Source organism: Pristiophorus japonicus, chromosome 1, assembly GCF_044704955.1.
Source record: "Pristiophorus japonicus isolate sPriJap1 chromosome 1, sPriJap1.hap1, whole genome shotgun sequence".
Classification (NCBI taxonomy): Eukaryota; Metazoa; Chordata; class Chondrichthyes; family Pristiophoridae; genus Pristiophorus; species Pristiophorus japonicus.
Genome location: NC_091977.1, coordinates 99,998,758 through 100,017,911, shown reverse-complemented (window position 1 = coordinate 100,017,911; position 19,154 = coordinate 99,998,758). Strand labels below are relative to the sequence as shown.

General features: G+C 44.1%; 1 protein-coding gene across 3 annotated transcripts in view; it reads left to right on the top strand.

Moving 5' to 3' along the window:
• The window catches only part of lrrc2 (leucine rich repeat containing 2), a 136,533-nt gene that overhangs the window by 23,580 nt on the left and 93,799 nt on the right, over positions 1-19,154 (top strand). For 2 of the 3 annotated variants that reach the window (XR_011593421.1, XM_070881946.1), the window contains exons 2-4: positions 1,355-1,506; positions 1,860-2,091; positions 4,085-4,241. Coding sequence is in view for 2 of the 3 variants with exons in the window: in XM_070881946.1 (XP_070738047.1) it covers positions 1,382-1,506; positions 1,860-2,091; positions 4,085-4,241 (514 nt within the window). In the remaining variant the exon portion in view is untranslated. The remainder of the gene's footprint in view (positions 1-1,354; positions 1,507-1,859; positions 2,092-4,084; positions 4,242-19,154) is intronic. The other variant, XM_070881947.1, reaches the window with a different exon arrangement.

Below are 19,154 nucleotides of genomic sequence, written 5' to 3'. Positions count from 1 at the left end.
CTTCATTCCCCAAAACTAAATCCAGAACCGCCCCCTCCCATGTTGGGCTTGCTACATGCTGGCTAGAAAAGTTCTTTTGAATGCATTTTAGGAATTCCGCACCCTCTATACCCTTCACACTAATGTTGTCCCAGTTAATATTAGGATAGTTGAAATCCCCTACGATTACTGCCCTATAGTTTTTGCACTTCTCAGAAATTTGCCTACATATTTGCTCTTCTATCTCCCTCTCACTATTTGGGAGTCTATAGTACACGCCCAGCAGTGTGATCGCCCCATTTTTGTTTTTCAGTTCGACCCATATGGCCTCGTTTGATGATCCCTCTAACATATCATCCCTCCTCACAGCTGTAATAGTTTCTTTAATCAATACCGCAACCCCCCCTCCCTTTTTACCCCCATCTCTATCCCGTCTGAAAATCCTGTAACCAGGAATGTTGAGCTGCCATACCTGCCCCTCTTTTTGCCATATCTCTGTAATAGCTATAATATCATACCCCAAGTGTCTACCTGTGCTCTCAGCTCATCTGCCTTATTCACTATACTCCTTGCATTGAAGTATATTCCATTTAGTATAGCCAGACCTCCTTGTTGACTAGTTTGCCCTTGTTTCCTCTGACTTTCAAATTCATTTTCTACATTTTTGCTTTCCAATTCCAGCTTTACTCCCCCCCCCCCCCCCTCTGAATCTATTCTCAGGTTCCCATCCCCCTGCCAAGCTAGTTTAAACCCTCCCCAACAGCATGAGCAACTCCCCCTCGCGAGGATATTGGTCCCGGCTCTGTTGAGGTGCAATCCGTCCAGCTTGTACAGGTCCTACCTCCCCCAGAAGCAGTCCCAATGCCTCAGGAATCTAAAGCCTTCCCTCCTGCACCATCTCTCCAGCCACACATTCACCTGCTCTATCTTCTTATTTCTGTACTCACTCACTAACACGCGGCACCGGGAGTAATCCGAAGATTATTATTTTTGAGGTCCTGCTTTTTAATCTCTCTCCTAGCTCCCTAAACTCTGCCTGTAGGACCTCATCCCTCTTTCTATCTAAGTCATTGGTCCCGATATGGACCATGACCTCTGGCTGTTCACCCTCTCCTCCCAGAATTCCCTGCAGCCGCTCAGTGACATCCTTGACCCTGGCACCAGGGAGGCAACATACCATCCTGGAGTCACGTCTGCGGCCACATTAACTCATTAAGAAATTGCCGAGTAGAAAAATCAGAGAAAAAAAGGTATAATCCTGTATCCAACATAAGTTTCAACAACAAATAACCATGACATTAATTAAAATTCTGTATTTATAATTGAAATTGTTCGAAGATTATTCTTTTCTAACTGCAGACTGTTCTATCAACAGATAAAAAGGAGAGTAGAAGGCGCCAAAATGGCTCCTGTTGTTGTAGTTTTTGATCTGTCTTCTGCAAGAAATTTATGGGAAGGAAGAATAAAAAAACATAAAGAACGACAGAAAAGAGAAAGAGAAAGGCAGGAGAAAAGTGCATTGGCAAAGTAAGCTGTGTTTGGTGCTGTACCAAAGCAATTCATGGATCAAAAATACTTACCAGAATTCTAAGATACTTATCTTTTGCTGCTTAAACAATGTCCAAATTGTTTGTTAAAGTAAATTCAATAGCAACCTGTTCATCTCTGATTTTAAAAAAATGCACATTTCCTATAAGCTGATAATGCTTTGAAAAGTTTGATAGTTTTAAAATAGTTTATAGGCTGGTGAAAGGCAACACTGGTTTACAATGATGTTATGGAACTTCTGTCTACTAACATTTTAAGATATGATTTTGAAACTACACCAATTTTTGGGAAAATTTAAAAATCTCATCTCATTTTATATTCTTTTATTAAAGGATTAATGAGGAGTGGACACTAAGACTTGAACGTAGAAGGAGAGCCATTAAGAATTATAGTGAGCAGAGAAAAAATCTAATGAATGCTGATGTGGATGTTCGGCTGAACCTTTTAAATGAAAGGGACACTGAGCTTGTTGGATGTAGAAACCTATTTTTACCAGAATCGAAAAAGAATATCATAATCGAGGAGAAAAGATTTATTTTTGAACTGCAAGGAATAGAGTGGAAGGTGTGTGTAAAAAAAAAAATGTCCTGTTCGAAAATACATTAATGATATTTTTTCTGGCACCGAAAGGTTACGGTAGCATAGTGGCTATGTTACTGGATTGGTAATCCAGAGGCATGGACTAATGATCTGGAGACATGAGTTCAAATCCCACCATGGCAGCTGTGGAATTCAAATTCAATTAAATAAATCTGGAATAAAAAGCTAGTATCAGTAAATAGTAGCCACCGGATTGTCATAAAAACCCATCTGGTTCACTAATGTCCTTTAGGGAAGGAAATCTGCCGTCCTTACCCGGTCTGGCCTAAATGTGACTCCTCTTAACTGCCCTCTGAAAGCCACTGAGTTGTATTCAAGAAGGCAGCTCACCACCACCTTCTCGAGGGCAATTAGCGATGGGCAATAAATGCTGGACTTGCTGGCGACGCCCACATCCTGTGAATGAATTAAAAAAAAGGAATGGATCAAGATAATCAAGAGAAGTTTCAAATCCAGTCTGGATTGATGGGATGAAAATCACTCTGGCTCTAATTGGAGTGAGTTGAGCAAATTAAATCCTCACACACACAAACTGTAGGGAAATATCAAGATAATGCCATAGGGGCTGTAATCTGCCAGTTGGGATTAATACATATGTTGGTTCAGAGAAGTTTTATATCTATATATAGTTTATGTTATGTTCTTATTCTGACAGTGCTGGATGATGACACTTGATGCCTGAAATGAGAATATGCTTTGTTCCTCAGCACTGACATTCTTCACCTTATTAAGCACAAAATTAATTCATTCAAAAAATAACTGTAATCAAATGGTAACCGAAATATCTAGAATCTTGCCTGAAACATATGAGTGCATGGTGTCAAGACCACTTCAAGCACAACATGCAACTCCACTAGCACTCTCGCCTGGGTTCACAAAATCAGGTCATTTAAAGAATTAGAATGTATTCCCTGCATAAATTGGCCCAGGTACAGAGAACGCACTAATGAGGGACGTGGATGGGGCAGGGTCAATTGGAATATCAGATGCTCTATATCCACAAGTCCTTGTGGGAAAATTTTAAAGGTAAGTGGTATTGCCTCGGGGATGGGAGAAATTTCCACAATTTAAAAGGGCTGAAAAAGTTTTTTCAAATGTTTTGATTCTTTCCAAATGTTGTATATTGGGGTGTGGGGGAGGTGGAATGCTAAAAGCAAAGCATGGGTGAACCCTATGTTGAGGCAGAAAATGAAGTCTGTGATCAATTGGTGAGGGGGCACAGCTCTCAAGCCTGTTTGACAGCTAGAAAGGTGGATGTGCTACTCCATGAGCTGGGGATGCAAGGAGGGTTTGCCCTGTTGGGCTCTCCAAGTCACCTTTCCCATAATGCAGGAGGTAATCCCCTCTCCCCTGCCCGCACTGTTCCCACTGGGTTAATATCAACCCTTAAGAGTCACACATGGAAAATATCTAAAGGAAATAAATCATGATTGGCTCAAATAAATAAAACAAGGACCGATAACTAATCAGTAGTAATGTTGTGATGCTGAATGGCTCTAATATGAGTACTATACTATCAGTGAGCAACTGAAAAATATATAAAAGAAAACACGGCAAAAGTAACCAATAAAGAGCCAGTAAGTGGCACAAAGCCAACTAATGAAATAGCTCAAAACATTTTTCTAAAATGATTTTAGTGGCTATATTGCCTATCTCACTGAGCCTTGAAAATACTTGGATAATAATAGATTTGCTTTTACGGTTGCAGAGCGCAGATTACCTCTGGGTCCCAATACGCAACCTATAAAAATGTAGCTATTTTACTAGAGAATTTATGAACATAGATTTATTTGTCACCTATGGGCCTGTATGTTCCATAAGGTTACCATAGTAAAAGCTTGAAGGAGGTGAATTGATTGTTTAAAATGATTTGTAAGTGTTCAAATCATTTCCAGGTAGAGTATTGCACTGTAGAAATGTTACTTTATAATGTGATTGTATCTTATTTTTTCTGCAGGAACTTCCTGATTCCTTAAAGGACAAGACTTACCTTAAAGAGTGGCATATTAAGAAAACAAGCATAGAGATCATTCCATCCTTTATTGTCATATTCCAGGATCTGATTGTGATGGATTTAGCCAGGAATTATATCAAGGAACTTCCAGCCGAAATAGGTACGCACCATTTCTATTGAATTCAGAAGCCATGAACTTGAATTTATTATCTAAACCCCATGTTTTCATATTTTTGATACTTGTTCCTTTAAAATATGATATGCTGTTGCATAGTGGACAGAGAAACCTGTTCTTTATTCATGAAGCACTCCTACATAATTCACTAACACTGCAGTAGACATGAATCACTTATCTGAGATTTTATGGAGTGAAATGCATGTTCCTTACCCAACATATTTCATTCTGTTCATTTTATTCATCACAGCAAAAACATCATAAAGACAAGACAGCCTGACACAGGCCGAGAGACTCCAGCTTCATCAGCGGAGTTCTCTACCCATAATTCCATTCTTGCACAAAGTAGTTGAGCAGAGGCCAAGAGTTTCCCTCAAGAGGGGGGGACATGGGATTGCCAGTCTCTCTCAGCTGCTCTTGTGTAAATTCTGGCTTTTGGTTAGTGGGTATTAATGGAAACTGGAAACAGGCCCCAAGCCTGTCCTACAGCCAGGAATTGTGTCACACAACAACGAAAACAACAACAACTTGTATTTATATAGCGCCGTTAACATCGTAAAACATCCCACAAGGAGACTTTAAGGGGAGGGTGAATAGAAAATAAAACAAACTTTCACAAAATAACAGCCCAAACTTTAGCTTGGGGCAGGAATCGGGGACGAGGTGTGGGTGGGGGGAAGCGGGGGCTGAATTGTTTGGGTATGGGGGGCGAAACAGGGGTGCGGGAAGCTGAATCGGGTGGGGGGCGAATTGGGAAGGGTGTAGGGGGCAAAATGTGGGGGAGGGATGGTGCAGGGGCCGAATTGGGAGTGCAGGGGTGAATTGAGGGGTGAGGGTCGAATGGGGGGGTGGGTTAAAAAAGCACCCATTATTGGATGCTGAGGCTTCCTGCTAACAATGCAAACTGAGAAAATCGGCCCTTCAGCATCTGAACTTTGATTACAAAATCAGTTTGCAAGTATTGTTTGACAACGACTGGAATTTTCCTGGGTGGGGTTTAATTAGACATGCAGGGCAAGCTCGCAGCGAGATCCCTGGTACCAGGCTTCTCCTGACGCTGAGAAAAAGAAATGTTAAAAAAATTATCTTTCCTTATAGCTAAAATATTTCACTTAAAAAAATTTAGTTGGTCATGAGTTAGAAAAGGACGCAAATTAAGTGTAAACAGTCTGAGGTATATTTTCCCATTGACAAAATTCAGGTACAAATGCTTAATGTAATGAATGTAATGACTCAAAAGACTTGTTACTGTAAACTGTCTCAGGTGTAAACCTGATCCAACTTTATTTGCGCCCAAAGTAACCCGCGTGACATGGTACCCGCGCTTATATACCAGTGACCGTGCACACGCGCGTACAGCCCGATGACCTCCGACAGTGGAGCTCCCTGGTGTCTGGTGACCCCAAGCATAAATACATAACAACATCCCGTTTCAAGATCTTAATATCAGTCTTTTTACAAATTAAAATGGTCATCTCAGTTCAACTTCAGTTCTAGGCGAGTGTTCTGAGTCAGTTGTGACTGAAGGCTGAGTAACCAATCTGATGGGAGTGGTAATGACCACATCAGGGACTGGAGGTCCAGTTTCAATAATGACAACAAAGTCCTCTGGTGAATGAACATTGGTTGGTTGGTCACTGACTGCATCTTCCTCAAGTGGTTCCAGTTCATCCGTGTGCCACAGTTTTATCTGATCAACATGTTTGCCCATTCTTGAGCACGACAATAAACACTCTGTTACCCTCCTTGGCCATAGTTCAGTACATAAACCGGATCATTGACAGAGATATCATGTGACACAGCAGCACGATCATGATACCATTGCTGACTATGACATCTGTTTTCAACATGATCATTCAAATCTGGATGAAGAGAGAGCTTGGTCTTGAGATTTCTCTTCATCAGTAGTTCAGCAGGGGAGACCCCAGTAAGCGTATGAGGTCTAGTCCTGTAACTGAGCAATATACAGGACAAGCGAGTCTGCAGTGAACCCTGAGTTACACGTTTCATACTCTGTTTGATCATTTGAACAGCACGCTCTGCTTGACCATTAGAAGCAGGTTTGAATGGGGCTGACCTCACATGTTTAATACCATTGAGTTTCATGAACTCTTGAAACTCCAGACTTGTGAAGCAAGATCCGTTGTCGCTCACAACAATGTCAGGCAAACCATGAGTAGCAAACATGACACGAAGGCTCTCAATAGTAGCCGTAGATGTACTGGATGACATAATAATACACTCTATCCACTTTGAATATGCATCCACCCCAACAAAAAACATCTTTCCCAGGAAATGGCCCGCAAAATCGATGTGGATCCTCGACCATAGTTTAGATGGCCACGACCAAAGACTCAGCGGAGATTCCGCTGGTACTTTACATAGCTGCATGCAAGTGTTGCATTGTTGCTCACATGATTCCAGATCAGAGTCAATTCCAGGCCACCATACATGAGCCCTAGCAATGGCTTTCATCATGACAATACCAGGATGAGTGCTGTGTAGTTCACGTACAAATTTTTCTCTACCTTTCTTAGGCATAACAACACAATTACCCCACAGTAAACAATCTGACTGCTCGGACAGTTCACCTTTGCGACGGTTGTAAGGTTTTGTCTCATCACACATTTCCATAGGTATTGCAGACCAATCACCACTGAGGATACAACGTTTCACAACCGATAAAATAGGGTCGTGGCTGGTCCAGATCCTAACTTGTTGAGCAGTGACAGGAGTTCCTTCACTCTCAAAAGCATCCATTACTAACCGTAGATCTGCAGGCTGAGGCATCTCCACTTCAGGTGTGGGCAACAGCAGACGACTCAGTGCATCAGCACAATTCTCAGTGCCCGGTCTATGACAAATAACATAATCATAGGCAGACAATGTCAACGCCCACCTTTGGATACAGAACGATGCATTGGTATTAATACCTTTGTTTTCCAAAAACAATGAAATGAGTGGCTTGTAATCTGTTTTGAGTTCAAAACGAAGACCAAACAGGTACTAATGCATCTTTTTGACCCCATGCACACAGGCCAAAGCTTCTTTTTCTACCATGTTGTAAGCTCTTTCCGCCTTTGACAAACTTCTCCAAGCATACGCAACAGGTTGTAGCTTACCTGACTCATTTGCTTGTTGGAGTACACAGCCAACCCCATATGATGAAGCATCACAGGCCAATACAAGGCGCTTACACGGATCATAATGAACAAAGAAATTGTTTGAACAGAGCAGATTCTTAGATTTTTCAAAGGCTCTATCTTGAGGCACACCCCAGACCCAGTTGTCGCCTTTTCTGAATAGCACGTGCAGTGGCTCTAACAAAGTGCTCAATCTGGGTAAGAAATTACCAAAGTAGTTAAGTAGCCCAAGGAATGAATACAGCTTCACAATCTGAGGCCTGCGTGCATTTTTGATGGCCTTGGTTTTCGAATCAGTAGGCCTGATGCCATCAGCAGCTATCTTCCTCTCCAGGAATTCAACTTCAGGTGCCATGAAGACACACTTCGAATGTTTCAGCCTGAGTCCCACTTTGTCCAGACAATGTAGGACTTCAAGATTGTTCAGATGTTCAGTAGTGTCACGACCTGTGACCAGAATGTCATTTTGAAACTCGACAGTTCAATAGACTCTCCATGTTCCGCTGAAATATGGCTGCAGCCGAACGAATTCCAAAAGGACACTTGTTGTAGACAAACAGTCCTTTATGGGTGTTGATGCAGATGAGTTTCTTCAAAGTATTGACAAGTTCCTGTGTCATATAGGCCGACGTCAGATCCAGTTTAGTGAACGACTTTCCAACAGCTAGCAGGTCATCGGTCTTCGGTAACGGGTACTGATCCTGTTTTGAAAATTGGTTAATCGTAACCTTGTAGTCTCCACAAATCCTGACTGTGCCATCACTCTTCACACAGGAACAATAGGACAGGCACACTCATTAAACTCGACCGGTGATATGACCCCTTCACATTGGAGTCTGTCAAGCTCAATTTCAATCTTCTCCCTCATCATGTAGGGAACAGACCGAGCTTTATGATAGACAGGCCTTGCATCAGAATCCAGGTGAATCTGCACCTTGGCTCCAATAAAATTACCACGCCCGTTTCAAACAAAGAAGGAAACTTCTTCAACACTTGAGCACACGAAGTGTCATCCACCGATGACAACGCTTTAATATCATTCCAATTCCACTTGATTTTCTCGAGCCAATTCCTGCTGAACAGCTTTGGATCATTACCTAGGACAATCCATAATGATAGATCATGAACCACACCATATGACATCTTGACTACTGCATTGCCAATCACCAGTATGAGTTCCTTAGTGTAAGTACACAACTTGGCATTGACTGGACTCAGCTTAGGCTTCACAGCCTCAGTGTCCCACAGCTTGTCGAATGTCCTTTGGCTCATTATCAACTGACTTGCACCCGTGTCCAGCTCCATTGATACAGGCACGCCATTCAGCTTCACATTGACGATTATTGGCTGGCTCCTTCCCAAGAACGAATACGGATCATACACTTCCTCCTCAGGTTGTGTATCCGGGCCAGCATTGGATTGGTTATCATCAGCAACGTGATGAGCGGAAGCACGCTTGCTCAGTTGTGGGCACATTTTCTGAAGATGCCCCACTTTCGAACAGCCATTACAGGAGTACTGTTTAAACTGACACTGATGTGGCCGATGATTGCCCCTACAACGGCAACAGGGTGAAATCGGATTCGTACCATTTGCCGTACCTTGAGCAGCTACAGGTTTCGCATAAGCAGTCAAGTTGCAATCGATGACACAATCTTGTTTACAGTACTTGCCGTGGAGCTCCGACTCTTCGATGATGTCTGCCTCAAATCATCATCAGTCGTCATGCAAGCCTGGGCAGTCGCGATGGCTTTGCTTAAATCCAACTTCTCTTCGGCCAATAACTTCCGAAGAATTACATCATGGTTGATGCCTATCATGAAGAAATCTCGTAGCATATCTTCCAACACGTTCCCGAACGTACACGGCTCAGCAAGACGTCGCAGGTCGGCGAAGAATCCCGACACATCCTGGCCCTCAGCACGAACATGCGTGTAGAAGCGATAGCGTGAGATGATGATCCCCTCTTTTGGCTTAAGATGGTCACTCACCAAAGCACAAAAATCCCCATATTCTTTGTCCGTTGGATGTAAAGGCGAGAGAAGATTCTTCATTAGGCCATAAATTTTTGGACCACAAACGGTGAGGAAAACCGCCCTGCGCCGAACTGCGTCAGCCTCTCCCTCCATTTTGTTGGCCACAAAATACTGATCTAGGCGGTCGATAAAATCCGCCCAATCCTTGCCATCCGTGAATCTCGCCAGAATTCCAATAGTGCCTATTGTATATGCGAAGGTTCTTAAGTTACCTCGTCGCCAAATATAATGAATGTAATGACTCAAAAGACTTGTTACTGTAAACTGCCTCAGGTGTAAACCTGATCCAACTTTATTCGCGCCCTAAGAAACCCGCGTGACATGGTACCCGCGCTTATATATCAGTGACCATGCACACGCGCGTACAGCCCGATGACCTCCAACAGTAGCGCCCCCTGGTGTATGGTGACCCCAAGCATAAATACTTAACACTTAACATGCTCATAGTACATTCCACTGTGTACTATTTTTATGCAGCTGTTAAGCCATTTTAAATAAGTTAATATCTTCCTAAGAATAGTATGAAGTGGAGCGTAGTACAAGTGCACTAAAGAACCAATTTTCCGAGCCTATGCTGCCAGCAGGGAGCACCACCCACAGACTGCATATATCTTGAAATCACAGGGACACTGCCCAGCAATGCCCGGCTATGTGAGGTTGGCTGCCGAACTCCCTGCCGACAGCAGACCTGAGAACATCGGGTCTTCACCATTTGTCTGAACTTTGATGATCTAAAATCTGTTCTCTCTTTGAAGTGGGACTGGACTTTTCTAGGGTCGGATTTAATCCCAGCTGAATTCCTGCTATCAGGTTTCTCCTGACCAATCCAGGGAACAATCGGAACAAGGCAAACAACAGGAAAACTTGGCAGGAACCTGGGCCCTACCTCCTCACTGACATTTGCATTAGAGGGTGAGGAGTGGCCAGCCAGTGGTGGTATCTGCAGTGGTTGGGGAGAGGGAAATTAATGTTGGGGCAGGTCTTGCTGCCCAATTGTACCTCATTTCCTGCTGCTGCTCAGGTAGGATCCATGGGGAAAATCCAGCAAATAAAAAAGATGGTCAGCTAGATAAGTGACTACTTGGGTTGGCTTAACTAAGAAGACTGATTCAGACTTGCGAGATAGGAGAAACGTCTTTACGCATAGAGTGGTTAGAATGTGGAACAATGGAGTGGTTGAGGTGAATAGCATACTTCTTCTTTTGTATGGTAGTAGCAAAGCAAATAAAACGTCAATATTTAAGTCAGATATCTAGGCCAAAGCTTCTGCTGTAACAGCGTGGATATCTTGTAGGCTGCCTGAGAATTTCCTCTAAGGACAGTGCTCAATGATGTGTTCCAGAGTTTGATAAGGAGCTCTACAGTCACATGATGGGGATGTTTTAATCTTCCATCTATGGAGAAGGTGGCAGCATCCACCATGACCAGTTCTGAGGTGGTTGGTGGTTGTCCACTGTTTGCGAGGAAGGTTTGATCCTTCAGGTTGTACTGTGGGATTCTCTATAATGATTTCAATTGGTATGTTGCACTTCTTCCAAGCATTTCACCATCAGTCATCAAGGCTGAGGAGAGATCGCTGAAGGGCTTTGGCGACGGTCTAAAATGGCTTTCTAGATTTGAAATGGGTTGGTGGATTGGCATGTCTTTTGCTGATGTAGTGGTTGTATTCTCTGGAGACTGCATATTCACAGCCTGGGTGTGATGGTGCAATGTTTGCAAGCACGGGCAGCCATGGTATTGATGTCGATAAAACCGTACCGGTGATAATTCTCATGGTAGAATTCAGTTGGACATCAAAGGATTTGACATGCGGATTTGATAGCTGTGCCAGAGAGCAGTACTCTGCTGTAGAGTGCACTAGACCAAGTGCTGCTGTACAGAGGGTTTGAGTGTCTGCTCCCCATGTGGATCCGGCAAGTTTCTGGATCAAATTGACCCTGCTCTTTAGTTTCTTCCCAAGGTTCTGGAGATGTTGTCTATATGACAGGGTGCAAGCAAGCATGACTCCTAAATAGGAAGGTTTTTTGGCATGGTTTGCCTCTGCGCCACAAAAGGAGACTTTCAAAGCTTGGTTTGCTTGAATGGTGTTGATGTGCAAAGTCGAGGTGACGGTCTTTTGCTGGTTTGGCCAAAGTCACCAGCAGCGGCGGTATGCCTCCATCGTCTGTAAATCACTGGTCAACATCTCCGGTGATGGATAGATTCATGTTTTGCGCGGCCAAGGTAATGTCATCAACTGTTTTAGGCAGGTCATTGGTGTAAATGTTGAATAATATGGGTGCTAGGACAGTACCCTGTGGGAATCCGTTGTCCAATGTCCTATATCTGCTCTTCTGGGTGCCATAGTACACACGGAAGCGTCGGTTGCTGAGCATGGCGTTGAGAAGATGGATCGTTGTTCTGCAGGGTAAAATGGTGGAGAGCTTGAAAAGCAGTCTATGCTTCTATACTGTGTCATATGCCGCTGACAGGTTCACAGGTGCCACAGAGGTCTTGAGCTGGCGCTGGGAGCCTGCTTCAATGTGCGTTGTTAAAGATACCACTTGGTCGCATAGCATAGATGCATTTAAGGGGAAGCTAGATAAACACAAGGAAGTAATAGAAAGTTATGCTGATAAGGTTAGATGAAGAGGGGTGGGAGGAGGATCCATGCCGGGGCACAAACACCAGCATGGACCAATTGGGCCGAATGGCCTGTTTCTGTGCTGTAAATAAATTCTAATTCAAGCATGAGCTGGCAACAGATCAAAGTTATTTCTTCCCAATTTATTGCTCTGGCACTGTAGACACAACTCGAGATCTTGCTCGAATGATAGATGATAAACAGTTAAAGCTGATAGTCAATCTGGGAATAGATAGGCCTATGTTTAAAGCCTTAAAGTGTGCTATTGGTCAAAGTTTGGCACAGTTGGTTTCTGTAGCAGCCAGCCTGCCAAAGGAAAGAACTGGAACGGAGGCTGTTTATAAGCTGATTTTTTTATAAAATGCTGATTTAATAAACTTTCAAATCCGTTCTGTAAGTTCAGTTCAAACAAGCAGAGATGTTTCACTCATGTTATCATGAACAGTAAAAAGCCGGCTTTTGATTTTACATTTCTCTAAAATTGACAAATTGTCCAGGCTGTCCTAACACTCCCATTTCTTTGTGTTTGTTAAAGAGCTTCTAGCTCAGGTATTACATGGGAGGTTTTTAGGGAATGGATATGTGGATAAAAAATTGTGAAATGGTATGTTTACACAACTATCATTGACCGCACAGCTTAAAGGTTGTGTTCCAAGGCTGCAAAGGTATGAAAGAATATTGCATATAAGATCAACTTGGGACAAAAACAGAGACCATGTTGTTGACATACCATTCTTGAGCCTTTAAATGAGGCCACACATTGCCTGTTTTCCAGGCACTAACCAGCCTATTAAGCACCCAATATGGCTGGCAGGATGTACATGCATATTTTTGACCAGAGGTGTACCACTTGCCATATTGGGAAATGAAAATAAAATGTTGTACAAAGTCCATGCCTGAAACAGGCATTACTCTCCGCACATGCAAATAAGGGGTCTGTTTGATGCCTCCACTGCAAAATTGACATTGACTGGCTTCATTCAATAAAACCACACCTCGGGACCACCAGCTATCAAAAAGGACCTTTTATTTGCCAATTTAATCCCCTTTTTCTTGCTGCTTCTCACCTGAGTCTTGCTGGGGTATGGTTCCACAGGTGCCAGTGGCATTCCAGTGCCTCAACCAAGGCATTATTCTTCATGTGAGAAGCTCGTGAGTGATGGCAAGCCACTTGTTCATGGGAGGCATTACACACAAACCCGATGCTGTCTTCACCAATGTCTACACATGGGGTTTCCAGCAAGGACCACTGAATAGCTTTGAGCATGAACATGGATTGTTTTGCTCCACCCCAGCCCTTGGGCTCTCTGACCACTTGAAATGCTATATGTTCTGCCTTAAAACTAATTCATTCAGCTGAGACTGAGAGAATCAAACCTAGGACATTCTGGGCCGTATGGCTCAGCTACACATCTCTTTACCTACTGACCCATTGATGGCCTCGATCTATTTCAGTGATCCCAGAAAGATTTTCGATACCTTGAAGCCTGCAGTACTGCCCATTTCCAAATTATATTTTTTATATACTTTTATTCCTTTATCGCACCAATTTTCTTCTTTCCTTTCCCTGAAATATTGATTACTTGCTGGGAAAAGGCTCCTTCTTAGATTGTCAACCACAGTACCTCACCCAAGTAGCCATATTTCATACACAAATCTTAATAATGAACATTGATAGATTATTTCACTGCAAGATGCATCCCAGTCAAGTCCAATCCTGTGGTCGGGTCACTATATAAAATGGGTGTTCTTTTTATATAGTGAGTACTCAACAATGGTCAAAATTGATTAGCTAACATCTGTTTTGCAAGCTTTATACAGTCACATGATTTTCTTTCCTTCCTATTTGCCCTCACATTGGGTCCATTTGCTAAGGTGACCAGAGTTCATGTAGACAATGGCCTAGAAATTGCGGATGGAGGCATACCTCCGGAGTACTGGCAACCAGGCTGCGAACAGTTGCTGTCTCAGACCTCGAGGCAGAAGGCAGCGTAATGGCCCTTGGATCCCAGGGACGCAAGCAGTTCGGAAGCATCCTCGAATCACATGGGCCCGGTCCTCCAATGACAAAGGAGAATTGCATTTCAATCATCTACGAAGGAAATCCCCTAATGATATGCAATGGAATCCCAAAATGTAAAAACCATATAATTAACAGAATTGAATTTGAATCATAATTACCTTCAGTCTACCAAACTCAATAAAAAGTTAATTTTTTGATAATTTCACACATCATTAAAACAATAATCTGGGTCAATATTTGCATAAACTCATTTAATAAAGTGTATGTGCATAATTTTGGATATATAAAGGTTTAATTTAAGGCTTATGCTGATGCAAGCAGACCCCAATACTACTTGCATCAACCATAAGACTTACGTGGACAATGGCTGGCCGGTCACTGAGCAAATAGTCCAACTCTGCACCAGCGATGTATCAAAACATATTTATGTTTCTTTTGGAGTGCAGTTCTTTTTTCCTAACGTTCCTTGATCTGATGACTTTCCCTTTGTCCTGGCTCTGTACTTTGGGAAGTTGGAGCTTATATGCCTCTAAAATCTCCACATCACAATGACATAGTGTGGCACTTGTAGTTCAGATGGGCTCGCACAGTGTGTCCAATAGAAATGACTGACTGCCCACAGGTGTGGCTATGATGACATTGTTTTAGCCACATTCACTAATATTAGTAGAAATGCCTTACATACACTCACACAGTACAGGTAAATGTACTTCTCGTATATATTTACTGAATAAACATTTACCATTATTCAGTTACCAACGAGTAAAGCACTCACAACAACTAAAAACATTCGCACTCTCTGCTTTTCATCTTACCATTTTACAAACAAATGCACAAAAAAATTAAAGTACACGTGCTTTCCTGTGTGAATAAGAGTATTGAGATCACACGCCAACAATATTGTCTATTACTCATTTTTTATATGCTAATCGGAAATGCAATGATCTACTTCTGGATTCCCAATTAGTCCAATTAGTGCCTAACGTATTGGACAGTACGGGGCAAGAACTTGCTCAGGTCTTGCATTTGGAGTATATGTAACAATGTAATCAAATTCAGGTGAAATATTCCTTGCACAAGACTTTAAGAATTCCCCAGTCTCCTGGCATTTTGACAACATACAAATTTGTAAGCTCTTGAGAATAATCTCTCCAAACTTGGAAGGATTAATTGAAACATAAATAAAGTACAGTGCAAAGATATAACAAAATGGAATGCAGGTGGGTTTGGATCTCATGCGGTGTGAAAATTTTTAAAATTTCAAACTCAAAGCCAACCCACCTCGAACTCACCAACTTCCGGTTTTAACGGCGGGTAACCAACCCTCTCCCAGGAAGTGGGTTGGTCATTTAAATATTACAATGAAGTTGCGTGCCTCAGATTTGATCTCTCTTCCAGCTTTAACGCTGGCCATCCCGGGCCTCGTGCATGGAAGAGGCAAGTGCTTTTCCAGCAGTGTTTGTGGGCTAGGAGGAGCAGAAGTGCTTCCTCTGGCCCCCCAAGCAAACCTGCTTCCACCCTCCAGGATCACCGCGCACCCCCCCCAGGATTCGGACCACCACTGCCCGCTATCACGACTCCAACAGCAGGCCCCCTACCTGCTCCTGGTCTGTGGCCTCCTCCGCAGTGTTCACCTCATGACAAGGAGCCAAGCTTGTCAAGGGAACCCGCTGGAAAAAATAGTCACACGCTGTGGAGGTAAAACAATAGTTTCCCGACCACATTTCCCTCGCTTGTAAAACCCAACCCAATTAAGATTGGGGTCTTTATCTCTAAGGAAGGGTAATTTTTCACACAGTTAACAAATGTACTTATTTTATTAATTAACAATTAAAAATTGTTGTTTTGCTAAAGATTAATTATGAATATTTAGTTGGGGTGAAATTCGATAACCAGGAGCTAATTATAATGATTGCCGCACATAGCCCAGCGCTGAATGCATTGCTGACATCTGCGCACTCAGCAGGCGGCCCAAGTACTCAATGTTTGTGTGAATCTAGCTTTATTTAACCTTTACTTAAGGATTACACTCGGAGGCCGAACTCCAAGCCATCGTCAACACCTTCGCCGAGGCATACGAGAGCATAGGCTTTACGCTAAACATCTGTAAGACAAAGGTCCTCTATCAAACTGACCCCACCACACAGCACTGCCCACGAGGCCTTGGGCAACGTGGACCATTTTCCATACCTCGGGAGCCGACTGTCAACAAGAGCAGACATTGACGACAAGGTCCAACACTGCCTTCAGTGCGCCAGCGCAGCCTTCAGTCACCTGAGGAAGAGAGTGTTTGAAGACCAGAACCTCAAATCCGGCATCAAGCTTATGGTCAACAGGGCAGTAGTGATACCTGCCCTCCTATATGGCTCAGAGATGTGGACTATATACAGCAGGCACTTCAGAGCGCTGGAGAAGTACCACCAACGCTGCCTCTGCAAGATCCTGCAAATCTATTGGCAGGATAGACACACGGTCAGTGTTCTACCTCAGGCCAACATCCCCAGCATCGAAGCATTGCCCACACTCGATCAGCTCCATTGGGCGGGCCACATCATCCTCATGCCCGACACGAGACTCCCAAAGCAAGTGCTCTACGTGGAGCTTTGACACGGCAAGCGAGCCCCAGGTGGGCAGAGGAAACGCTTCAAGGACACCTTCAAAACCTCCTTGATAAAGTGTAACATCCCCATCGACTCCTGGGAATCCTTGGCCCACGACCACCCAAAATGGAGGAAGAGCATCCGGAAGGTCGCTGAGCACCTCAAGTCCCATCACTGAGAACAAGCAGAAACCTAGCGTAGACAGTGGAAGGAGTGTGCATCAACCCAGGCTTCCCACCCACCCTTTCCTTCAACCATTGTCTGCCCCACCTGTGATTGTCCCGCATTGGACACCTCAGTCACCTGAGAATTCACATTTAGAGTGGAAGCAAGTCATCCTCGACTCCGAGGCACTGCTTATGATGATGATGACTTAAAGCTAGCCTGTGCCTCTTAAAGGCAGTCTGCACCTCTTAAAGGTGAGCTGTCTTCTAGTGATGAATCTTAAAAAGTGCTTCAGCACTAACCCAAATGGCTCAACAAGTCAGGGAAAGAGCACCCAGAATCTTGGATGCAGCACTGAAGGCCATGTTGCAGGGGATCAAAATTGGAGCCCCTCCCGCTCCTCACCGACCTTCAGACCTCCTGCTCTTCTCTGATCTCTGGGCCTCCCACTCCTCACCGACCTCAGGTCCTCCTGTTCCTTGCCGACCTCCGGGCCTCCCGCTCCTCGCCAACCTCCAGGCCTCCCACTGCTGAGTGCGTTACTCCCCTGTGCCCCACTGATTTCGGATTAGACTCCAAACTGCGTATTCGACCTCTGCCCACTCACAGGCCTCGTCCGGGTAGGTAAGTGATTGGCTGGTTGATTGATATGTATCTCTCTTTCCCCTTTATAACAGATAAGTCTAATTAGGGGGATGGCAGGGCATGTCCTGTGGCATGTGGGAAGTTGTGGATGCTTTGCGCTGCCTAGACAACCATGTGTGCAGGAGATGTCTCCAGCTTCAACTAGTCGAGCTCCACGGTTTGGAGCTTGAGCAGCGGCTGGAGTCACTTCGGTGCATCCGCGAGGCTGAGAGCAACGTGGATAGCACGTTTCAGGAGGCGATCACCCCACAGCTTCAAAGCATGCAGGCAGAGGAGAAGTGGGTGACCACCAGACGGAGGAAGAATGCTAGGCAGGTAGTGCAGGAGTTCCCCCGTGAGTCCAGCTCGCTTCCCAACTGATCTTCTGAGCACCGGTGAGGGCGATGGTGCCTCTGGGGAGTGCAGCCAGAGCCAAGTCCAAGGCACCATGGGTGGCTCAGCTGCACAGGAGGGAGGGACAAAGAAAAAAAGAGCTTTAGTGGTAGGGGATTCAATAATTAGGGGAATAGAGAGGTGTTTCTGCGGCTTTAGACATGACTCCAGGATGGTATGGTGCCTCCCTGGTGCCACGGCCAAGGATATCACAGAGCAGACGCAGGGCATTCTGGGGGGAGAGGGTGAACAGCCAGAGGTCGTGGTCCATATCGGGACCAATGACATATGTAGAAAGAGGGATGAGGTCCTGCAGGCAGCACTTAGGGAGCGAGGAGAAACATTAAATAGTAGAACCTCAAAGGTAGCAATCTCCGGGTTACTACCGGTGCCATATGCTAATGACTAGAAGGATAGAGAGGATGAATGCGTGGCTGGAGAGTTGGTGCAGGAGGGAGGGCTTTAAATTTCTGAGGCATTGGGACTGCTTCTGGGGGAGATGGGGCCTTGTCAAACAGACGGGTTGCACCTCAACAGCGCCAGGACCAATATCCTCACGGGGAATTTTTTTAGTGCTGTTCGGGAGAGTTTAAACCAGCTTGGCAGGGGGATGGGAACCTGAGAAAAAATTTAGTAGGGAAGGAAGTATAGCTGAAATTGAAAAGCAAGAATGCAGAAAGTGAATCTGTAAGACAAAAGAAACAAGGGTTAGTAAGTAGTAATCAAGGAGGTCTTCCTGTGCTAAATGGTATATACTTCAATGCAAAGAGTATAGTGAATATGGCAGATGAGCTGAAAGCACAGGTAGACATAGAAACATAGAAAACAGATGCAGGAGTAGGCCATTCGGCCCTTCAAGCCTACACCACCATTCAATAAGATCATGGCTGATCATTCACCTCAGTACCCCTTTCCTGCTTTCTCTCCATACCCCTTGATCCCTTTAGCCATAAGGGCCATATCTAACTCGCTCTTGAATATATCCAATGAACTGGCATTAACAACTCTCTGCGGTAGGGAATTCTACAGGTTAATAACTCTCTGAGTGAAGAAGTTTCTCCTCATCTCAGTCCTAAATGGCCTACCCCTTATCCTTAGACTGTGTCCTCTGGTTTTGGACTTCCCCAACATCGGGAACATTCTTCCTGCATCTAACCTGTCCATTCCCTCAGAATTTTATATGTTTCTATGAGATCCCCTCTCATCATTCTAAACTCCAGTGAATACAAGCCCAGTTGATCCAGTCTCTCCTCATATGTCAGTCCAGCCATCCCGAGAATCAGTCTGGTGA